The sequence below is a fragment of the Dendrobates tinctorius genome, unplaced genomic scaffold, assembly GCF_039654945.1.
Source record: "Dendrobates tinctorius isolate UK_male_01 unplaced genomic scaffold, ASM3965494v1 ptg000058l, whole genome shotgun sequence".
NCBI lineage: Eukaryota > Metazoa > Chordata > Amphibia > Anura > Dendrobatidae > Dendrobates > Dendrobates tinctorius.
Genome location: NW_027361726.1, coordinates 3067267 through 3091925, shown reverse-complemented (window position 1 = coordinate 3091925; position 24659 = coordinate 3067267). Strand labels below are relative to the sequence as shown.

Below are 24659 nucleotides of genomic sequence, written 5' to 3'. Positions count from 1 at the left end.
ATTTTTTTTAATCTTGCTGGCTTGAATTAATCATGTTTTATGCTCTATTTAGAGTTGGCTAAAGACAGATTTGATAGGATATCATGTCTGATTAACTAAGTCCATAAACAATACTAATTAGTATATTTAGTATAAGGTCAACGACACTATGGGTAGATACCCTGCTTCCAAAACCGGAGGCTGTGCCTGAAGTCATGGACTCTAAACACAAGAGATGTACAGGCAAACCTTGAGACAAACACCAGTCCTGCATGGTTGGGACACGGTGACTGCTTTTTACCCATGCTTAGCAAGTTTTACAAAAGTATAAAATGTGATTATTTTTCATGCTATTCAATGCACCCACTAAATGGACTTTTAAAGAGTCAAGCAGAAGATTTTTATGTTTCTGCCCTACAGTTGGCTAAACAATTTAGCCAAGGTGGAGCACTTGACAAACTACCTTGCAGTCGTAATGGCCAACATACATCTTATAGACCCACGACTACTCAAGACGTTGGTTAAAGTGAATTTGTCATCAGAAAATTTCCTATTGATTAAATCAGGTTTTTATGTTAAATGTATTATTTTTATTTTTCCTACCACTATCTGTGTTAACCCCTTAGTGACAGAGCCAATTTGCAGCTTAATGACCATGCCAATTTTTACAATTCTGACCACTGTCAATTGATGAGGTTATAACTCTGGAACGCTTTAACGGATCCCGCTGATTCTGAGATTGTTTCTTCGTGACATATTGTGCTTCATGTAGATGGTAAAATTTCTTTGATATGACTTGCGTTTATTCATGAAAAAAAACCTGAAATATGGCGAAAATCTTTAAAATGTCACACTTTTCAAACTTTTAATTTTTATGCCCTTAAATCGGAAAGATATGTCACACAAAATAGTTAATATTGTCACATGTCTACTTTATATCATCACAATTTTGGAAACAAAATTTTTTTTTGGTTAGAAAGTTATAAGGGTTAAAATGCTTCACAGGAACAGAAGCAATGTGGAAGGAAAAAATGAACATTTAACTTTTTTTCGCAAACATTTTACTTCAGAGCCAGTTTTTTTTATTTTCACAAATGTAAAAAGAGAAAATGATCCACAAAATTTGTTGTGCATATGTGGGGGTAAACCACTTTTTTGACGCACAGCAGAGCTCGGTAGGGAAGGAGCATGGTTTGACTTTTTCAATGCAGAATTGGCTGGAATTGATATCGGATGCCATGTCGCATTTGGAGAGCCCCTGATGTGCCTAAACAGTGGAAACTCCCCACAAGTGACACCATTTTGGAAACCAGACCCCCCACAGAACATATCTAGTTGTATGGTGAGCACTTTGAACCCCCAAGTGCTTCACAGAAGTTTATAACGTAGAGCTGTGATAATAAAAAATCATATTTTTTCCACAAAAATGATTTTTTTGACCCCAAATTTTTATTTTCCCAAGGGTAACAGGAGAAAATAGACCCCCAAAGTTGTTGTACAATTTGTCTTGAATACGCCGAAACCCCATATGTTGGGGTAAACCACTGTTTGGGCGCACGGCAGAGCTCGGAAGGGAAGTAGCATCGTTTTACTTTTTCAATGCAGAATTGGCTGGAAATGAGATCGAATGCCATGTCGCATTTGGAGAGCCCCTGATGTGCTTAAACACTGGAAACTCCCAACAAGTGACACCATTTTGGAAACTAGACCCCCTAAGAAACTTATCTAGATGTGTGGTGAACACTTTGAACCCCCAAGTGCTTCACAGAAGTTTATAAAGTAGAGCTGTGAAAATAAAAAATCATATTTTTTCCACAAAAATGATCTTTTTGCCCCCAAATTTTTATTTTCCCAAAGATAACAGGATAAATTAGACCCCAAAAAGTGTTGTTGTGCAATTTGTGTTGAATACGCCGATACCCCATATGTGAGGGTAAACCATTGTTTGGGCGCACGGCAGAGCTCGGAAGGGAAGGAGCGCCGTTTGAATTTTTCAATGTAGAATTGGCTGGAATTGAGATTGGACACCATGTCATGTTTGGACAACCCCTGATGTGCCTAAACAGTGGAAACCCCAATAAGTGACCCCATTTTGGAAACTAGACCACCCAAGGAACTTATCTAGATGTGTGGTGAGCACTTTGAACCCCCTAATTGTTTTACTAAAGTTTATAATATAGAGGCATGAAAATAAAAAAATCATGTTTTTTCCACAAAAAAATTATCTTTTAGCCCGCATTTTTTTATTTTCCCAAGGGTATCCGGAGAAATTGGACCCCAAAAGTTGTTGTGCAGTTTGTCCTGAGTACGCTGATACCCCATATGTGGGGGGAACCACTGTTTGGGTGCATGGCAGAACTCGGAAGGGAAGGAGCACCGTTTTGGAATGCAGATGAAATGGTCTGCGGGCGTCATGTTGTGTTTGCAGAGCCCCTGATGTGCCTAAACAGTAGAAACCCCCCACAAGTGACCCCATTTTGGAAAATAGTCCCCCCAAGGAACTTATCTAGATGTGTTGTGAGAACTTTGAATACCCATGTGTTTCATTAAAGTGTATAACACAGAGCCGTGAAAATAAAAAATAATTTTTTTTTCCATAAAAATGATTTTTTTAGCCCCCATTTTTTATTTTCACAAGGGTAACAGGAGAAATTGGACCCCAAAAGTTGTTGTGCAATTTGTCCTGAGTACACTGATTCCCCATATGAGGGAGAAAACTACAGTTTGGGCACACGTCGGGGCTCTGAAGTAGTGCGTTTTGGAATGTAGACTTTGATGGAATGGTCTGCAGACATCATGTTGCAATTGCAGAGCCCCTGATGTGCCTAAACAGTAGAAACCCCCCACAAGTGACCCCGATTTGGAAACTAGACCCCCCAAGGAACTTATCTAGATGTGCTGTGAGAACTTTGAACCCTCAAGTGTTTCACTAAAGTTTATAATGCAGAGCAGTGAAAATAGAAAATCATTTTTTTTCCACAAAAATGAGTTTTTAGCCCCCAATTTTTTATTGTGATTTTTTGTGTTGTGAGAACTTTGAATACCCATGTGTTTCATTAAAGTGTATAACACAGTCATGAAAATAAAAAATGTTTTTTTTTCCATATTTTAGCCCTCATTTTTTTTTTACACAAAGGTAACAGGAGAAATTGGACCACAAAACTTGTTGTCCAGTTTGTCCAGAGTATGTGATACCCCATATGGGGGTAAAACACTGTTTGGGCACACGGCAGAGCTCAGAAGGCAAGGAGCACTGTTTGACACAGAATTGGCTGGAACTGAGATCGGATGCCATGTCACATTTGGAGAGCCCCTGAAGTGCCTAAACAGTCGAAACCCCCCAATTCTAACTCCATCCCGAACCATAACACACCCCAAACTCTAATCCCAACCCTAACCATAGCCCTAACCCCAACACACCCCTAATCCTAATCCTAACCCTAACCACAACCCTAACCCCAACACACGCCTATCCCCAACACACCCCTAACTATAACCCTAACCACAAACCTAACCCTAACACACCCCTAACCCTAATCCCAACTGTAACCATAATCCATACCCTAATCATAACTTTAGCCCCAACCCTAACCCTAACCCTAATTTTAGCCTCAACCCTAACCCTAACTTTAGCCCTAACACTAACCCTACTTTTAGCCCCAACCCTAACCCTAACTTTAGCCCCAACCATAACCCTAACTTTAGTGCAACTCACTTTAGCCCAACTCTAATCCTAATGAGAAAATGGAAATAAATACATTTTTTTTATTTTATTATTTTTCCCTAACTAAGGGGGTGATAAAGGGGGATTGATTTACTATTTTTTTTTATTTTGATCACTGTGATCGGGTTTATCACAGTGATTAAAATGAACCAATAGGAAAAATCTCCTATTGTTGCCGGGTGCTGGCCGGCAGATCTCGGCAGGCGCTCTACGCATGGGCCTCCATTTTCTTACCGGATGAAGATGCTGGCGGCCATTGGGGGAAGAAAGAGGACCCAGGGTCACTGGGAGGTACCAGGGGGATCGGGGACCCTATTTCTCTGATCGCACATCAGAGGAGAGAGAATTTAAATGGCAAATCAGACTATTTTTTTGTGGTCGCTGTTATACTGTTAATAACGGTGATCGCCACCCCAAGGTTGGTAACAACCAACCTGAATCATGTTCTCTGGGGTCTCAGCTACCCCCGGCAGCCAAGACCCTGGAGAAATTCCGACTCTGGGGGACGCCATACAGTTTTCCTCAGTGCCGTTGATTACCGGCGCTGTGGTTTAAGTACCCTCAACTGCCACTGTCAAAAGGCATATCGGCAGTCGTTAAGGGGTTAAAGAAAAAATCTTTCCCCCTGGTCGCAAAAGTTAATATTACACTTTTACAGTTGTGGCCAAAAGTATTGACACCCTTGCAATTTTGTCAGATAATACTCAGTTTCTTCCTGAAAATTATTGCAAACACAAATTCTTTGGTATTATTATCTTCATTTAATTTGTCTTAAATGAAAAAACACAAAAAGAATTGTCCTAAAGCCAAATTGGATATAATTCCACACCAAACATAAAAAAGGGTGGACAAAAGTATTGGCACTATTCGAAAAATCATGTGATGCTTCTCTAATTTGTGTAATTAACAGCACCTGTAACTTACCTGTGGCACCTAACAGGTGTTGGCAATACCTAAATCACACTTGCAGCCAGTTGACATGGATTAAAGTTGACTCAACCTCTGTCCTGTGTCCTTGTGTGTACCACATTGAGCATGGAGAAAAGAAAGAAGACCAAAGAACTGTCTGAGGACTTGAGAAACCAAATTGTGAGGAAGCATGAGCAATCTCAAGGCTACAAGTCCATCTCCAAAGACCTGAATGTTCCTGTGTCTACCGTGCCCAGTGTCATCAAGAAGTTTAAAGCCAATGGCACTGTGGCTAACCTCCCTAGATGTGGACGGAAAAGAAAAATTGACAAGAGATTTCAACGCAAGATTGTGCGGATGTTGAATAAAGAACCTCGACTAACATCCAAACAAGTTCAAGCTGCCCTGCAGTCCGAGGGTACAACAGTGTCAACCCGTACTATCCGTCGGTGTCTGAATGAAAAGGGACTGTATGGTAGGAGACCCAGGAAGACCCCACTTCTTACCCTGAGACATAAAAAAGCCAGGCTGGAGTTTGCCAAAACTTACCAGAAAAAGCCTAAAATGTTTTGGAAGAATGTTCTCTGGTCAGATGAGACAAAAGTAGAGCTTTTTGGGAAAAGGCATCCACATAGAGTTTACAGGAGAAAAAAAGAGGCATTCAAAGAAAAAAACACGGTCCCTACAGTCAAACATGGCGGAGGTTCCCTGATGTTTTGAGGTTGCTTTGCTGCCTCTGGCACTGGACTGCTTGACCGTGTGCATGGCATTATGAAGTCTGAAGACTACCAACAAATTTTGCAGCATAATGTATGGCCAGTGTGAGAAAGCTGGGTCTTCCAGCAGGACAATGACCCAAAACACACTTCAAAAAGCACTAGAAAATAGTTTAAGGGAACGCACTGGAGACTTCTAAGGTGGCCAGCAATGAGTCCAGACCTGAATCCCATAGAACACCTGCGGAGAGATCTAAAAATGGCTGTTTGGAGAAGGTACCCTTCTAATATCAGGGACCTGGAGCAGTTTGCCAAAGAAGAATGGTCTAGAATTCCAGCAGAGCATTGTAAGAAACTCATTGATGGTTACCGGAAGCGGTTGGTCGCAGTTATTTTGGCTAAAGGTTGTGCAACCAAGTATTAGGCTGAGGGTGCCAATACTTTTGTCTGGCCCATTTTTGGAGTTTTGTGTGAAATGATCAATGTTTTGCTTTTTGCTTCATTCTCTTTTGTGTTTTTTCATTTAAGACAAATTAAATGAAGACAATAATACTAAAGAATTTGTGATTGTAATCATTTTCAGGAAAAAAACTGAGTATTATCTGACAGAATTGCAGGGGTGTCAATACTTTTGGCCACAACTGTACTTCCTATTATTCACATGAACACTAGAATAATTAATAAATTATTTTTATAGGTGCCTTTTCTTCTGAGCATGCTCTAATCTGGGCAGAGATCCTTATGAAATGAGGAGGATGTGAGCTATGACATCACCTACAGTCCTGTTCATCGTCATTGGCACCTATGAAGTGTAAGTCCATAATGTAATATATCTCCAGAAAAAAATGAATCAAGTAAAACAGTTTTTTGTATCGAGCACTCATGTTACATATGAAATAGCAAACGATAAACAATAATTTAAAGCTAAAAACAATAGGAGGGAAAAATAGAAAAACCTAAATCTTCTGTGACACTGGTATTGGCCCCTTTACATTAGTATGGAAACACATTGTGACTCATCTGTGGTAAATCACAAATGAGAATCACCTGTCATTAATGTGACATGAATTAGTGACATGAATTAGCCAATGAACTTCAGTGTTTTAAAAAGCCACATGGTAGGCCATGTTCCTTTGTCAGAATGCTGAAGACAGAGAAGCTGTCTGAGGACATCAGAACTGATATTATTAGCAAAAACAACACTTCCAAAGGGTATAAGGACATCTCCAAAGACCATGGTATCCCAGTTCAACAGTGCGCAATGTTATATTTATAAAAATACATTTATAAAATGTTATATTTATTATAAAATTAGATATTTTTGAAGATTGGTGCGAATGGTAGAAAAAACACCATGTCAAACATCCAAAAACCTGAAGGCCAACCTGGAACAGTCTAAGGTCATGGTTTCAACAAGTACCATATAAACCAAGCAGAGCTGTGTGGGCAAATACCAAGGAAGAAACCATTGCTGAAGAAAATATATAAAAAGAAATGACTGATCTTTGCCAAACAGTACCTTGACATACCATAATCCTTCTGGGAAAATGTTCTGTGGACAGATGAAACAATAATAGAGCTTTTTGGCAATGCAAAGCAACAGTTTGCTTACAGACGATGCAATGAAGCATAAAAGGAAAAGAACACCCTACCAACAGTTTAGCATGTTGAGGGATCCATAATGATGTAGGGGTGCTTTGCTGTGTTTGGAACTAGAGGCCTTGACCGTATCAGAGAAATCATGAAATCGGAGCATTATCACGAGATTTTAGAGCAAAATGTCCTACCCAGTGTTAGAAAACTTGGTTGAATCGAAGATTATGGGTCCTCCAGCAATACAATCCAAAAGTACACAGGAATTTTTGAAAAAAGAAAAAATGGATTGTTTTAAAATGGCCAGCAATGAATTCTGACTTTAATCCCATTGAAAATCTATGGGGTGAGCTGAAACCTGCCACTGGGAAAAAGAACCCTGCAAACATTCAAGAGCTTGAACAAACTGAAAAGGAAGAGTGGGAGAAAATACCAACTGAGAAGTGCAAGAAGCTTATAGATGGCTACAAGAAATGTTTGGTGTCTCTCATCAATGCCAAAGGATGGGCAACCAAATATTAATTAGAGGTGCCTTTATTACTGCACATGCTGTTTATTCTGTTTCTTCTTTGATATTGCAACATGTAAGTTGAAAACAATGTTTTATTGTTGTATTACTTTGGAACACTAATTAAAAAATCCTGAGGATAAAACTTTGGTACATTTCCATTTATTTCTGAAGATATTGTACAGTCTATGAAAAAAAATGAAGGGGAGACAATAGTGGTGAGCAGCAATGTATTGTGAATGGTGGATCCTGTGCTATCTACTGTATATAAAGGCGTAATCAGTCATTGTACAGGAGGAGGAGGTGAGCTGTGATATCCCCTATTGTGAATGATGGATCCTATGTTATCTCCTGCACATAGAAGTGTGATCAGTCACTGTACAGGAGGAGGAGGAAGTAAGATGTGACATAACCTCTTGTGAAAGGTGGATCCTTCCTGTGTTATCTACTGTACATAGAGGTGTTATCAATCATTGTACAGGAGGAGGTGAGCTGTGACATCACCTATTATGAATAGTAGATGCTTTAGTATCAACTGTAGATAGTTATTATCAGTCATTGTAGAGGAGGTGAGCTGGGACACCTATTAAGAATGATGGATCACGTGTCATCTGTTGTATATAGGGGTGCTATCAGTCATTGTACAGGAGGGGGATGAGGTAAGCTGTGACTTCACCTATTATGAATGGTGGATTCTGTATTATCTACTTTATACAGAGGTGTTATCAGTCACTGAACTGGAGGGGGAGGAGGTGATCTGTGATATCACCTATTATGAATGGTGGATCCTATTATATCTGCCGTATATAGAGGTGCTATTAGTCATTGAACAGGAGGGGGAGGAGGTGAGTTGTGACATAATCTATTGCGAATGGTGGATCCTGTATTATCTTCTGTATATAGGGGTGTTATCAGTCATTGTACATAAGGAGGAGGTGAGCTGTGACATCACCTATTGTGAATGATGGATCCTGTGTTATCTACTGTATGTACAGGCATTATCAGTCATTGTACTGGAGGAGGTGAGCTGTGACATCACCTATTATGAATGGTAGATCCTGTGTTATCTACTGTATTTGAGGCGTTATTAGACATTGTACAGGAGGAGGAGGTGAGCTGTGACACAACCTATTATGAATGGTGGATCCTGTGTTACCTACTGTATATAGGGGTGTTATGAGTCATTGTACAGGAGGAGGAGGTGAGCTGTGACATCACCTATTATGAATGGTGGATCCTGTGTTATCTACTGTATATAGAGGTGTTATCAATCATTGTACAGGAGGTGATCTGTGACATCACCTATTATGGGTGATGGATCCTGTGTTATGTGCTGTATACTGTACATCAGCAACAGGAACGGGTCCTGGGGGAAAGTTCTCTAAACACAACTGAGTTTTAGGATAAATGTTTGCTGCTTCTGGCACTTGCCCTTGTGGCCACTGGGATCTCAGACAATTGACGTAGGCTAGATAAATTGTATGGTATTCTCATATGCAGACAGTATGGTAAATATTCATACCTGGGTTGGTTTCCATAGGTCATGAAAGTTTTTATGGGTGTTACATGAAAGTGACAATTCTGCTTGTTTGGCAATAAGAAAGTGTTGACATATCTGCAAATAAAAGTGACACAACATATCAGCAAAAAATACACATTTTGATTTGTCAAAAATCTATCAGAGCTAAACAATGAACATTGAGACCTATGCAGATCGAGGAACAAATAATGAAGCTCATTGATCTTCTGCAATTTTTGATTCTCCTGGGCCAATGAAAAATATACTGTGGCTACCCCGGGTTCAATAATTTAGTTTGTCAGGTGTGCGGCAATGTATCATTAATAAGATGTTTTTCCACTGTGGTCAGTGAGAATGACATGACTTGTAAAGTGCTTTACAAATATTACTGCTATTTTCCTTGTACGACACCACAGAGGCCTAGGAAGTTGTGGTCAGTAGTGGATTCTCCAACCCTCCACCACCTGTCCAGCATCCAAAACAAGCGGAAAAGTGTCAATAGCAAACTAAGCCGAGTCTGGTGAGCTGTCCCAGGTTTCCAAGCTGTGGACGACTACAGAGAACAATAACGGATCGCTCTATACATGGGTGCGGGGAAAAGCGGATCCCAGCAACCACACATACCCAAAACTAATATTGGGTTCTGATTACAAGGCGTGTTCCAGCAAAACCAATACAGTACACATGGATCTTCCAGTGGATTTCTAATGCTCCCCTCCTCAGTCCTTGCACTGATCCACTATCTATTTTGCCTGTATTTTTCCGTTAGGAAGGAATCACACGTGCGAGGAATACGGCAGAGTCTGGCATGTTAATACCCGGCACTGCCGCCGGCACTCGGATCGGAGCGTGCGGTTGCTTGTATTGCTATGCGACAGGGAGTCTGGCAGCATAAAATTACCTTTCAAACCAAGAACAGGAGCTTAGTGTACCCTTGGTATGGCCAAGCAATTCAGTGCACCTACCACCACCTTCTTTTGTCTAACCTTTTCTACCTTGATTTACAGTAGAGGAAGGCTGAGAGTTGAGAAGGTGTACTGAAATGTTTGCCAATTGACAAGGGTGCACCCAGCACCAGTGCTTGGTTTGAACAGTCATTTTGTGTTAACTGATTCCCTTTAAGGTCGATGAAAGCCATCACTTCTGTAATTTTGAGTACAATTTAATCATGGTCACATTTCTAATCCCATCCATCCAACACTTCTGCCCAAGTGGATAAAACGTACTTTATTTCAGTGATAATGAAGATGCTGCCATAGAGGGACATTCATTTACTATAGGATTTGTATTGCTAATGTAGTGTTGCACTCGGCAGTTTGAAGTGGCCGTAGTAATATTACATATAATGGTTATTGGTTAATCATCCTGACTACAGGAAAGGGTCCATGTTCTCTAAAGGACTGAACATTTTGGAGAATTCCCTTTTTTTACTTGTTCTCCCTTTATATGTTACTTGCATCACTGTTGGAATCCCAAAAGATCAGCTATAATCTAAGGAAAAATTGGGAGCAGATTTAATCACTTTGCTTTTCGTTTCCAGTGTTCGTTGTGCTATTTTCTCAGAGGAACTTACTTTGCATCTTCAGTTACTCTATGTCTGCAGAATGGTGATTGCGCAAACTGGTAGAAACAAAACTTGTCGTGTTTGGAGGAGACAGAATACTGAGTTGCATCCAAAGAACACCATACCTTCTGTGAAGCATAGGGGTGGCAACATCATGCTTTGGGGCTGAATAGCAGTCACATGGTCGCTTGTGTGCTATTTGCATGATTTCGGTCATGTACCAACTATTTTTTCCAGCTTCTCTCTCTTCTATTGAGTCGAGACGTGACTGTAAGTATGCAAATCGAACACATGCAGTCATATATGAACATTTGTCCCAAACCTGGCCATTCCTTTAACCAAAGTTTAACTTTTATGACACACTTACTAAAGTTTCATGTTCGTCTTTGTTAGTATGAAGGACGCCCGTTATTTAGGACACATTAAATTAAAACCAACTTGTTATAGACAAGTACAAATTAACGGAGGAATAGTAACTCTGCCCCTAAGCATTGACAACCTGAAGGAGAAATGAGGCATTACATTGTTTCTGCTCCGGATTCCTATGTAAAGTAAGAATGTATGGGGTCCTCCAACGTTGGAAGATGTTCTGTTCAATTCCAGCCTTCAGACTAGAAGCCACAAAAATTGCATAACCTCCAAATAAAGGCCATTTATAAATAAAAGTAGTAGAAGCTGGACACCATATTTGTTAGCATCCTACTTCCTCCATTGGAGAAAATGAAGACGATTGGTGGATATTAAGTTAACAGACAATTATCCCAGAAGCCAGGGTTATCGGACTTGTGCAGATCAGTTGAGATGTACGTAATTGCTCTGTCAAACAGCTGAAAAGCACTCGGCTTTTAGCTTATTGCCACTTTAAAATGAAATTCTTTCTGTAGAATGCGTTATGCCTGATATTCAAGGCATCAAAGACGAGGCAGCAGGTCACCAGTGCCTGGGGCAAGACAGCTAACCTTTAAAGTAAAGAATGAGCCGGGATAGGAGGGTGAGGGGCGGCCTGATAAACAGGAGAAAAATCGTTTTTTAATAACTTGTGTGAAACTATTGCAGGCAGCTCAGTTCTGATAACAAGTAATGGTTTATACAGAACTATCTTATCAATGGCTTCTCAGCATGGTCATCAGACCCAGAGTCTTCTGCAAGATCATTCTGAAATGATGGTGACAAAATATGTGTATACAACAAACAAAAATCAAATCCAGAATTTAACGAATTGTTGCTAAAATTTTCAGCTGCAAATTCATTTAGAGCCTTACCTGATCTGATGTTATCTAGCAATATTGTAAAAATATGAACGGGATACTGGTCAATAATTTAATATGATTTAATTAGCTTTGACTTGTGAAAGAATACTCCACGTACTCATGATTGTAGCCCTCCGTAAAGGTTTTGCTCTTTGTGTCAGGGATCAAAAGCAATTAGTAAGTAGTGACCAAAAACATTCACTTTCTAAGACAGTAATCAGTGACTGATTACAATTAACGCTGGTAAGTGGGTCAGAGGAATGTCTATAAAGAGACCTAGTGATCTCTCGGCTTTATCAACATTTGGGGTCAGAAGTTTCATGTCGCTATTTCCCTCTTCCTGCCTCATTGGCTGAGGCTCGACATTCTCCGAGTGTCACTTATAAGACCCACACATTTTACTTTACATCTAAAGGTCCATTCTGGTCCATAATGATTGGGCGTCACCTATACAGAACATAGACATTTTATAAAATGGACTCCTTCATTATAAGTATAGACACATACCTATGATCAAAGAGAAGTCTAATGTATGCGGCGATCCTTGTAAGATGGATCTAGAGAAGATGCATGGAGACGGATTCCTCTAACTGGACATTTAGACTATGGTTGCGTCAAGCGATAGACCAGGTTTATACCCTTCATTCTCTACCAACTTGATCAAAACCTGCATGCCAGAGTCTTAACACAGTGTATCATCTTCTAACATTACAGCCCTCATACACATTAGAACCCGCCAATTATCTATTATGTATTTGGAGACCTCGGCATATGTCTGGGAACATAAGGATTGTAAGGGTTGAATTTATTCACCTGTTTTGTTTCAGAATACAGCTAAGCCGCTGCCAAGTGAGTCTGGTGGTGGCTCAAGACCCCCATACACACTAATGTCGGCTGAACCTGCCCATATCAACGGGTTTGGACAACAGCATGATATATATTGGGGCACGAGACGTCGATTGAACATCGATTTTGTTCTCTCTGAGATAACTCGCCAGCCATCTCATAAAGAACACAGGGGCACTTACCGGAACAAGCACTCCTGTATACTTGAGTGTCAGATGAGAAAGCCACCGGCCGAACGATCGGTAGAAGCATCGTTCAACCAACAGTTATCTGATGTATATGGCCAGCTTTACTCTGCACTCCCCAAAGAGAGCACATGGGCACTCACTGGAGCAAGCACTCCTATGTACCTGAATATCAGAAGAGACAGCCGCCGGCCAAACGATCGGCAGAAGCATTGCTCAACCAACAGTCATCTAATGTATATGGCCGGCTTTACTCTGCACTCCCCATAGAGAACACTTCAATGTGCATGGGGCAGTTAGTAGAGATAGACATTTGAGTAACTTTCTGGGTGTAAATCTTGGTAAGTTGTGCTAAATGGTTAAAATCTTAAAAATATAAAACATGAAATTAAACAAAATCGTTATGAAACTTCTGCAAGGAAAGAAAGACGGCAGCAAATTTTAGAAACAAAAAAAAAAAAAAATTGGCAAACCTCATAAAACCAGCGCTGCTGCAACAGCAATCCTCTTGCCAGCAAGGGACCACTGTAGACATTTTAGTGTGCCCTCACCACTGCCATGATGGCTTGTAGCCATCTCGTGCTGGCAACTTGATAAGAAAGTCTGTGAGGACTGACTGACCGCCAGTGCTGGATTGCCACGGGAAACAATTAGAATTTTTTTTTTTTTGGGGGGGGGGGTGTTTCCAACATTTGACGAGGTTTCTATTATTCTCAGTATAAAAAAAAAATAAATAAATATAAAACATTTTATCGTCTCTTTTTACCAAAAGTACCACCTAAATCAGGTTAATAGAATTTCTTAACTCACAGGTAACCAGTGATGAGAGAGTATGCTCATTACTCGAGTTTCCCGAGCATGCTCAGGTGTTCTCTTGAGTATCTTGGGAGTGCTCGTAGGTTATGTTTGTGTCTCCACAGCTGCATGATTTGCGGCTGCTGGACAGCCTGGATACATGTGGGGTTTGCCTGTTTGCTAGAGAATCCACACATGTATTCAGGCTGTCAAGTAGCCGCAAAATCATGCAGCTGTGGAGACACAAACATAATCTACGAGCACGCCCAAGTTACTAGGAGAACACCCGAGCATGCTCGGGAAACTCATAACAAGCACCCTCGCTTATCACTAGTAACTACTAAAATCAGGATAGAGGTTTCTTTTTACTACATTAGACCATGAACACATACCAGGATGGGAAAGGGGGATGTGAAAAGTAGAACATGAGCGATTCTGATTTCTGGGGTGTAGATTCCTTATAAAAAGTGAATGGGAAGTCCGAACACATTTACATACACACATTGGGATCATTAGAGAGACAATGTTAAAAAGGTCGAAACAAAACCCTGCAAAAATCAGGCAGAATTCTTAAAGCAAACATTGCCATGACAAGCAAATGCTACCTGTCCACCTGTGGATGTGGACTAATAAAAGACAGGAGCCTTAGCGCCTCTTCTTGCATTCACTTTAATAAAGAATTAGCTAACAGGAAGGGTTTAGTTTAGGAGCTGTCAAGACAGTGATCCGTCACATGCATTTTGTCTACTTTGGTGCATTTGTAGCAACTGATGGAACACAATGGGCAGATAGGGACGATGTCCTCTGGGCTGTCAGGGTCATCAAGCACCGACGTTTGCACTTGCAATTTTGTCACTTCCTATTGAAAATATTTGCGTCAGCTTGGGTGAAGCACAAAGGATTCACCTGTAAAAAAAAAAAAAATTCTTGCTATAATCTAAATGGAGTGGACACCCATGGGTTTGTGACAAATCCCCGTCAGACTGGATATGAACCACACATTTGACAGTACTGAGGAAGAACAATAATATAATTGGGAATGCTAAATACTATAATGTCATGGCGCAACAAAGACGGCTTTAGTGGGTGCAAAACATATGTTCATTTCTGAACCCGATTTACATTACAGTTCATGTTAGATTTTTTTTTTCTTTTTTTTTGCAAATCAAACATCACAAAACAAATTAGTCCTCGGGGAAAACGAAGTTCAATCTCTTTTAAACAATTTATTTAAGCTCTGTACAATTAAAAAGGCCCTTTCTGAAGGGAGCTACAAAAGCAGCATGAAGTCTTGTTGCCTTAGCCCGAGGCTCTGATCTGGTCCCTCCACCTGCACTCTCCGGGAAGTTGTGGCTTGGCAAACTTTCCACTTTTCAGTTTTTACTAGCTTTAGCTAAGCTCCCTCCATACTATCCCCTTCACTATTTCCCCCCCTTTTCTAAGCACTGCAGAGCTTACAATAATTAAAAGACAAAACCTTAATATGGTTTACCAGGGATATTTGTATCCACTGACGAACAACCCTAAAATGACTGATTATTTCCATATAAAAAGGAGCAAAATAAATAAATTTATTTCAAAATTATATATATTTATAAAAAAAATTATTTCCGTTTCATTTGCTGGTGATGACGGAAACACAAGACGAAAACATCTATTGATGGTAAATACAGTACTTGTATAATGTCTTTTCTTTTTTGTGTGCTTTTAACCTTCAAAAGATTTTGGGAAGCTTTGATGTTTTTAAAAATTATTTTGCACAATATTCTCGGTACAGCCAGGGTGTAGACTCCACAATACTAAAAAAAAAAAAAAAAAAGTCACATGAGTAGCTTTGAACCTGCAGTATAAAGCAGGAGGGAGGGGGATGAGCTATACTGGGCATTAGCATGACAACCCAGGTGCTTCCAATAGTCTTTTCGGATGAATTAATGTGGGGAAAAAAGCCATTTAACACAGGTTAGCAAGTGAAGCAGCTCAGCTCCCCGGTGGCTGATAATCCATGAGACCACCTCCCCCGTGACTTCCGGGCCGCTCCACACTTACAACTAATGTACATTCATTTAGGTGATGGATTTCAACCACACTGCCAATAAATAGTAACACTATAAAAAGATTTTATAGAAAAAAAAATACTCTATTCCCATATAAATTCATCCTAATGTACACGTATAAACAACTGTACAAAAAAGTAGCTTATGCGGTTATTTTTTTTTTTTTTTTTAAATATTGACTTATTTTATTTTTTTCTTTTAATATGTTGTTATAAATATATTTTGTCAAAATATATGATCATATGGTCAAAACAATTTTGCACGTAAAAGTCATAAATAAGGTCAAGGTGAAAGTCCAGGGTTTTTTTTTCGGTTTTTTTTTTTTTATTTTAAAAGAAGTCCATCTGATAACAAGAAGTCTGTTTTTTTTTTTTTTGGGGGGGGCGGGGTGTTCAACGGCACCCGCACCCTTCTACAACCATCTCCTGATAGTTTTTAAGTACAACTTTGTCGTACTCATCCAAATAGAGCATTGAAATGGCGCTCAGTTCTGTGGGAACGCAGCATGCTTTGGGAATGCTTGAGTTTACGGAGTTAACCAAAGTCTGTACAATGGCATGGTTGGTTGAGTTCAGGTGGTCAGCCAGGGGAAACGGGCAATCGCCATGGCAGTAAAAAGCCTGATATCCAGGTGGTGCCACAATCCAATCATTCCAGCCAACGTCGCTGAAATCCACATACAGAGAATGCCTCCGGCAATTTTTGTTTTTTTTCCGGGCTCTCTGCGGTTTTGGACTTCTTTTAGACCTCCTGGTCAGTGCATGTCCCCTGCCATCGTGGCTAAATGTGATTAGAAGCGGCCTCATCTGTGACCAGTCTGCATTCTCTTGAGGTAATAACGATCGGCTAATCCTGACGTGCTTCCCCTGATAACTTTTAGTACGGTTGAGATGAAGGACCTCAACAGCAAGCCCATGGTTAATTCCCTTGTCTTGGGTCCACCTCATAATTGCCGGACTTACATCAAAACTTTCCCATTGAGTCACATTGTGATGGATTAGTCTGGTGTCCAGCAGCCTAGTAATCATCTGTCCACTTGCCACCAGGGGCTTTATAACTTCATATATGTTGATTCTGTGAAAGCCTTCTTCCCATGCTGGGCCATTTTCAATTTGTTCTCTATAAAGTCTCAGCTCCGCTGAAGAAATCACCTCGTTCTCAGGAACGCTGCTGAGATTGAAGTAGAAGAGGATGCCCGAGTTTTCAGCTGCGGCTGGTACGTTCTCCAAATGTTCTAGCAAAATAAAAAAAAAAGAGGAAAAAGGAGAGTGAATATTAATGTGATACACGTTAAGACAACAGACCTACATCTAGAATTGCCGCGAGCATGTAATCGGGACACATTACTTCTCCGTAAGCGCAGGAGAAGAACACAATGGGGGTTTTGATGGATGTTTAGCCCCTTGTGATGCTCACACCACAAGATCTTCTAGTTCCATGTTCAAAATCACTTGGCAGCGGAGATCACATACAAGGTCTCTCTCTTTTTTATTTTTTTTTTTTACCTGAAGTGTATTGCTTGGGATATCCAGCGATTCTGAAAACATAGAGCGTGCCTTGTTGATCATATTACAGAAAAGGGGGAAAAGCAAATTCCAGCACAGTAATGATGCTGTGGATTAATAACTCAGATTTACTTTGGGAGAGAAACATCCGCTAGGAAACATTTGGGTCAGATTACAAGGCTTCATTGAACAAACCTTACAAACACACGGCTGTAGCGTTAAATACACAAAAGTGTATTTTAAGTATTAAAACTACTGGAAAAAACAGGGAGTTACGCCCTTGCCTTTGATGCTTGGGGGGATACATAAAGCGGCTTATAAAATGCTCAAATGGACCCGTGTAATCCATTTAACAGAAATATGCTTTTATTTTCTCTCTTGATCTTGTGGGGGCCACTTAATTTGCTATTTGGAGAACATACAACCTACTCGTTTGTCGCAAATTCCAATTTTCAGACCGGCTCGTGAACATATAACTTTCTATATATTCTGGGACTGATTACGTGGAGACATATTATTTAATTTTTTATCATCATAGAAAATGCTCCTGCCCAGTGATTGTAGGACTATAAATCCCAGAAGAAAGAATGTGACTTATAGTTTCTCAAGAGCTCAATGGCAGCTTACTACTTCCAGAAATACTACCCAAAGTGCTTTTTTTTTTTATAAATGTATAATTACGGTAAATCTACATATGACCTTTCTACTTTACAAGGGTGTTAATATAATAGCACTGAATGAATACTCAGCATTTCGCTTGCACTCAACATATAATAAGCTTAACTGGCTTAGAAAACATTAAATGTCTATACTTGAGATTTTTGAGAACATTTTATTCTTCTCCCCCACAGATGCAGTTTTTTAGGCTTTTACGTCCAGCCACCATACTTTACAGACATGTAGAAGGACCTTTTTGCAGGTGTCTGGAATGCAATGCGATTTTTTTTTTTTTTTGGGGGGGGGGGGTTGCTGCATTATATATCATGGGGTTATGGTAGACTTCTGCATTGTAACTGCCTGACCATTTACTGTATGTGACCATGGGAGCACAATAGCACATCATACAGTTTCTACAAATAAGAGGTTGAACTTTGGCCTTTTCACAGCCTTCAGGTTTTTTTTTCCCCCCAGTAACTATGTAAAAGTTAAGCTTGGAATAAAAGATTAAAGTGAAGTAAACATATGGAAATGGGTGGATGGTCAAAGGCTGATTTACAAAGTTAAATTAACACTACTGTGCAAATGTGTAATGGAAATTAAGGGGGATGGTCACAGGTCCCATACAAACAGAAGACAATGGAAGGTGTTGCCAAGATGTTACAATAGAACAGGTAACACCACCACATTATTGCAAGAGATAAAAATGATATTCACTAAGTCAATCCAGCAGTTTGAGTTAATGGGTGCTGCTACTTTCTGCCATGCTACTGGGTAGCTAAAGGTCAGACTGGGGTAACGAAGGAAGGATCATAGGAGTGAGCGAAGTCGGAATAGATCAGACAGCATAATCTTTAGGATGCTTAGAGAATCCTATCAGAAAACAAGAGGATGTATAATCAGCTGAGGACCAGTCAAATAATCTATGGGATAAATATTTGGAGGCTTGTAGGTTAACACTCACCTTCATGGTGGAAACTTCTCACGGTATTGGCACGGCTGGTGGGTCTCTCTGGGTATTCCAGGTTGATCTCCTGAAGCTCGTCCTCTTCCTCTGCAGATTGTAGTCGGTATAAATCCCGCATATAGGCAGGCACCACCACTTCCTTGCTGGGTTGTGGCCGCTTGCGGAGGCCAAACATCTGTAGCAGCGTTGCCTCAAAGTCCCGCAAGAGCTCATGGCTCTGAGTGGACCTCCTTCCGCCCGCCTGGCCCTGAATCTCGGCCACTTTCTTCTTTCCGGTCTCAGGAATCAGACTAGCATGGCTAGTGCCTCCTAGCAGGACTTGGCATAATAAAATGACCATCAGCATTCGGTTACCAGGAATCATGGTGTCTCTGGGGTGCACAACACAATACATACAAAATAAATAGGAGACTTGGAATGGAAACTTCTAAATTGAGTGGTATAGAAAAAAAAAAAGCAGAAGAAGAGCAACCCCATAGTACACCGCGTCCCGGGGCAGGAGGAGGGCTTCCTATCATGTCATGGTCTAACTTGTTTACTGGCAAATAGCTCATTATCAGATATCCACCATCCTGCTAATCTGTGCGTCTCTGGGACTATCAGCACAATTATCTGAAACCTGGCTTCTGGCAGAACAAACAGCTAGTCCAGGCAGTGCAATACAATCTGACTGTCTCTGCAGATACCTGCAATCAACCAGTCATTAAATACAAGTCTAGAAGAAAGATTCAGTTACCAATCAAACAGCCCAGCTAGGGCATCCACAGATACCTGCCTGATCAACAAGCATTGCACTTTCCAGCAACATAAGGACTTGTCCCCTGTAGAATACTGTACAGTCCTGGGATTCCACTAAACTACAGAGCCTGAATGCTTTCCATCACTGCAGCCCCTCTTATCTGAGCACTGCCCAGCTTATCCCCTGCTGCAGCACAACAGCTGATGGGGGGCATCATCTTTTCACATACAACTGATGGGGGGGCGATCACCTTCTCACATACAGCTGATGGGGGGCATCACCTTCTCCTAGCTGATGGGGGGGGCGATCACCTTCGCACATACAGCTGATGGGGGGGGCAATCACCTTCGCACATACAGCTGATGGGGGGGGCAATCACCTTCGCACATACAGCTGATGGGGGGGGCAATCACCTTCGCACATACAGCTGATGGGGGGGCAATCACCTTCGCACATACAGCTGATGGGGGGGGCAATCACCTTCGCACATACAGCTGATGGGGGGGGCAATCACCTTCGCACATACAGCTGATGGGGGGGCAATCACCTTCGCACATACAGCTGATGGGGGGGCAATCACCTTCGCACATACAGCTGATGGGGGGCATCACCTTCTCACATACAGCTGATGGGGGGCATCACCTTCTCACATACAGCTGATGGGGGGCATCACCTTCTCACATACAGCTGATGGGGGGCATCACCTCACATACAGCTGATGGAGGACATCACCTTCTCACATGCATCTGATGGGGGACATCACCTTCTCACATGCATCTGATGGGGGACATCACCTTCTCACATGCATCTGATGGGGGACATCACCTTCTCACATGCATCTGATGGGGGACATCACCTTCTCACATGCATCTGATGGGGGACATCACCTTCTCACATGCATCTGATGGGGGACATCACCTTCTCACATGCATCTGATGGGGGACATCACCTTCTCACATGCATCTGATGGGGGGCATCACCTTCTCACATGCATCTGATGGGGGGCATCACCTTCTCACATGCATCTGACGGAGGGCATCACCTTCTCACATGCATCTGACGGAGGGCATCACCTTCTCACATGCATTCATAGACTGTAAGCTTGCGAGCAGGGCCCTCACTCCTCTTGGTATTTGTTATAATCTACTGTATGTGATTATTGTTATGCTGTAATGTCTATTGTCTGTACAAATCCCCTCTGAAATGTAAAGTGCTGCGGAATATGTCGGCGCTATAAAAATAAAATTTATTATTATTATTATCTGATGGGGGGCATCACCTTCTCACATACAGCTGATGGGGGGAGATCACCTTCTCACATACAGCTGATGGGGGAGATCACCTTCTCACATGCAGCTGATGGGGGGCATCACCTTCTCACATGCAGCTGATGGGGGAGATCACCTTCTCACATACATCTGATGGGGGAGATCACCTTCTCACATACATCTGATGGGGGGCATCACCTTCTCACATGCATCTGATGGGGGAGATCACCTTCTCACATACAGCTGATGGGGGGCATCACCTTCTCACATACAGCTGATGGGGGGCATCACCTTCTCACATACAGCTGATGGGGGGCATCACCTTCTCACATACAGCTGATGGGGGGCATCACATTCTCACATACAGCTGATGGGGGGCATCACATTCTCACATACAGCTGATGGGGGGCATCACATTCTCATATACAGCTGGGGTCCAGAGATGATCATCCCCTGCCATAATACTATTGTAACACATTCCACTACAACTGCACAAGGATCGTAGACACAGAACCTTCCAAAAATCAAAATATTAAAGTCTACTCACTGACAGAAAACAAGGCATAGAAAAACAGTCCATGATTCTTGACAGCCAGTCTGGGACGGAGGTGTTGAGGAAGCTCCGGGCGCAGCGCTCAGATGGCGATGATACTCTGAGAATGGAGCTGGCAGCGACAATGAGTGTAATGCGCTCCGGCCAGACAGCCGCTTTTCTTCCAGCCCCCTCCAGTCACGTGGTGCACAATACTCCGGGGACCTGTCAATCACAGCTCCTGCTCCAGCCCACCGGGCGTCCTAAATATGGAGGCTCAGCCCTCTGCTCCCGTGACCTTACGGGGAAGGAGTCAGCGGCGGAATAAGCGGCTCCTGGGCTTCCCAGTGAACCACGGTTTACAGTCAACAGTCGTAAAGCGACACTGCACTTAGGATGAGGATGGGGCGCGGGCGGGGGTCTTCACTGGTTACTAATAGACCCCGGACCTGACACATTCAGGAAACACTCGGGACCAGCTACCTGCAGCCAATATGTAGGGAGCATGTAATGTGAGCAGAGGGAAGCAGGGTGTGGAGGGTTAACACACCCACTCGGGACAGGAAGGGACACGGAACCCCTCACTCACCTTGGCCATTAGCATTTATACCAGAATTACACAGCCCACCCTGATGTCAGGACCCCCAGTCACTGCAGCACAATAACCCTATAGCTGGGGTCCCTGCTGGAAAAGGCACAAACCACATTTCTACCATTGCAACATCAATCTGCAGGTGACCAAATCCAGAGAAACTGCCCAAATGGGGGCAAAACTCCCCCAGGACCTTGGCCCTAATTACAGATCACATAAGGAACCTAAAATGTTTATTATTACCTATGCACCAATAGATGTGACACGGAAGAGACCCCTGTGCGAGAGCAAGGTGTGACCTCCGCGGGCCCACAGCCCATCATAATGCGCAATGTCACCTGGACGTGGCCCCGCACCTATTGGGCCCTTGTTCCGCCTCGCAGGCTGCACCACTGCTGCAATCGCAAGGATTTACAATTAGGAGCCTCGTGCTCCCTCTTATTCCTTACAGATAATAAGCTTCTATGGCTACAAGGCTTTCTGACTCACAATGGATTTCCATGTCTCCTAAACGACATTTTCCAAGGCTTACATACTTCAACACAAGCATAGTAGATGATTTAGCATAAATAATATACATATACACAGCCTTTTATACACTCACACACATATTAGTGTATATATACACAACTAAGGACAAGAAAAGAATCAGACATGAATTATCATGTAGCTGAGTATTATCCTTATGGAGGGTCTGTAAATGACAATTTACTAATTTTCTTCCACATACATTAGCAATCATTCTTGTGCATTATTTTAAATAGACAACCTACCATAGGCTAAACCGAAGAAATGAGCTGGAATGTGGTGTAGCATAAGTGCCAATGTGTTGGAGCAAGTTCACACTGTGGCCATTTATCAGGCAAAATCTAAGATACTATGGGTACTTAGTTCACTATTTTCAGCAAAAAAGCATAAAAGGCATCCCACATCTACAAGATGTACCCACTCAGAACAGTCCTACCTTCTAGTATTAAAACCTCACCTTGTGTTAGTCTACTGCAATATATGTGAGGGCAGAACAGGACAGGGGCCGACTGTACAGGCATCTGCTCAATGGCAAGCTATTTAGATGAAGTGCCTAACTGAAAATGGGGTCTACGCCCATTTGTATAAAGTACAAGAAACTAAGTAAAAAAGAAAGAAATGAGCCAAAACTTATGTTGGTATAAGTGTATGTTGGAGGATAAAATCTTCAGCACAATACCGAATGAATGTGGATATCGACGCGTTTCTGGAGACTAAGCTAGTCTCCAGAAACGCATCGATAACCACATTCATTGGGTATTGTGCTGAAGATTTTATCCTCCATGTAACAAGTTTTGTGAATAAAGAATTTTATCTTCACGGAATCAGTTGAGCTGGACACTTCTTCTTTGTTGGATTATCTACATTTGGACACAGCGGGTCCGTGCTCCTGAAGCTAATGAAATGCATTGACGGGTGAGCTGGAAAAAATTTTCTCTTCTAAGAATTGTAAGCCACCATGGGAAATGGCAGCAGAGAAGACAGTGTCAAAATCCTGAATCCAGGTTTCAGTGAGGGCCAACAGATTAAGAGAGTTGGTCATAAAGTAGTTGTGCAGGAAAGGAAGTTTGTTACATACAGACTGTGGATTCCAGAGGGCACAATTAAAAGAAGGAGATGAAGGAGTGCAACAAATGTTAATATATATATATATATATACACACACTGCTCAAAAAAATAAAGGGAACACTTAAACAACAGAATATAACTCCAAATAAATCAAACTTCTGTGAAATCAAACTGTCCACTTAGGAAGCAACACTGATTGACAATCAATTTCACATGCTGTTGTGCAAGTGGAATAGACAACAGATGGAATTTATTGGCAATTATCGAGACACCCTCAATAAATGAGTGATTCTGCAGGTGGGGACCACAGACCACATCTCAGTACCAATGCTTTCTGGCTGAGGTTTTAGTCACTTTTGAATGTGTGTTGTACTTTCACACTCGTGGTAGCATGAGACGGACTCTACAACCCACACAAGTGGCTCAGGTAGTGCAGGTCATCCAGGATGGCACATAAATGCGAGCTGTGGCAAGAAGGTCTGCTGTGTCTGTCAGCGTAGTGTCCAGAGGCTGGAGGCGCTACCAGGAGATAGGCCAGTACACCAGGAGACATGGAGAGGGCCGTAGGGGGGCAACAACCCAGCAGCAGGACTGCTACCTCGGCATTTGTGCAAGGAGGAACAGGATGAGCACTTCCAGAACCCTGCAAAATGACCACCAGCAGGCCACAAATGTGCATGTGTCTGCACAAACGGTTAGAAACCGACTCCATGAGAATGGTCTGAGTGCCCGACGTCCACAGATGGGGGTTGTGCTCACAGCCCAACACTGTGCGGCCCTCCAAAGAAATGCCACCCCACACCATTACTGACCCACTGCCAAACCGGTCATGCTTAAGGATGTTGCAGGCAGCAGATTGCTTTCCACGGCGTCTCCAGACTTTGTCACGTCTGTCACATGTGCTCAGTGTGAACCTGCTTTCATTTGTGAAGAGCACAGGGCGCCAGTGGCGATTTTGACAATTCTGGTGTTCTGTGGCAAATGCCAAGTGTCCTGCACAGTGTTGGGCTGTGAGCACAATCCCCATCTGTGGATGTCAGGCGCTCAGACCATTCTCATGGAGTCAGTTTCTAACCGTTTGTGCAGACACATGCACATTTGTGGCCTGCTGGAGGTCATTTTGCAGGGCTCTGGCAGTGCTCCTCCTGTTCAAAGGCAGAG

The 24659-nt window shown here is 42.0% G+C and overlaps 1 protein-coding gene across 2 annotated transcripts; it reads right to left on the bottom strand.

Moving 5' to 3' along the window:
* Positions 1-14238: 14238 nt before the first annotated feature.
* Positions 14239-21714, bottom strand: BMP4 (bone morphogenetic protein 4). Of its 2 annotated transcripts, none has more exons than XM_073577942.1 (3): positions 21326-21714; positions 18769-19142; positions 14239-16876 (listed from the first exon to the last, which is right to left on the bottom strand). In XM_073577942.1, the coding sequence occupies exons 2-3, from the start codon at positions 19133-19135 to the stop codon at positions 16035-16037; spliced, it is 1209 nt and encodes a 402-aa protein (XP_073434043.1). In that variant the 5' UTR covers positions 19136-19142; positions 21326-21714; the 3' UTR covers positions 14239-16034. The 2 variants fall into 2 exon arrangements, with proteins under 2 accessions (XP_073434043.1, XP_073434044.1); XM_073577943.1 differs by having other exon boundaries at positions 18769-19089; positions 21326-21597.
* Between the last annotated feature and the right edge of the window lie 2945 nt (positions 21715-24659).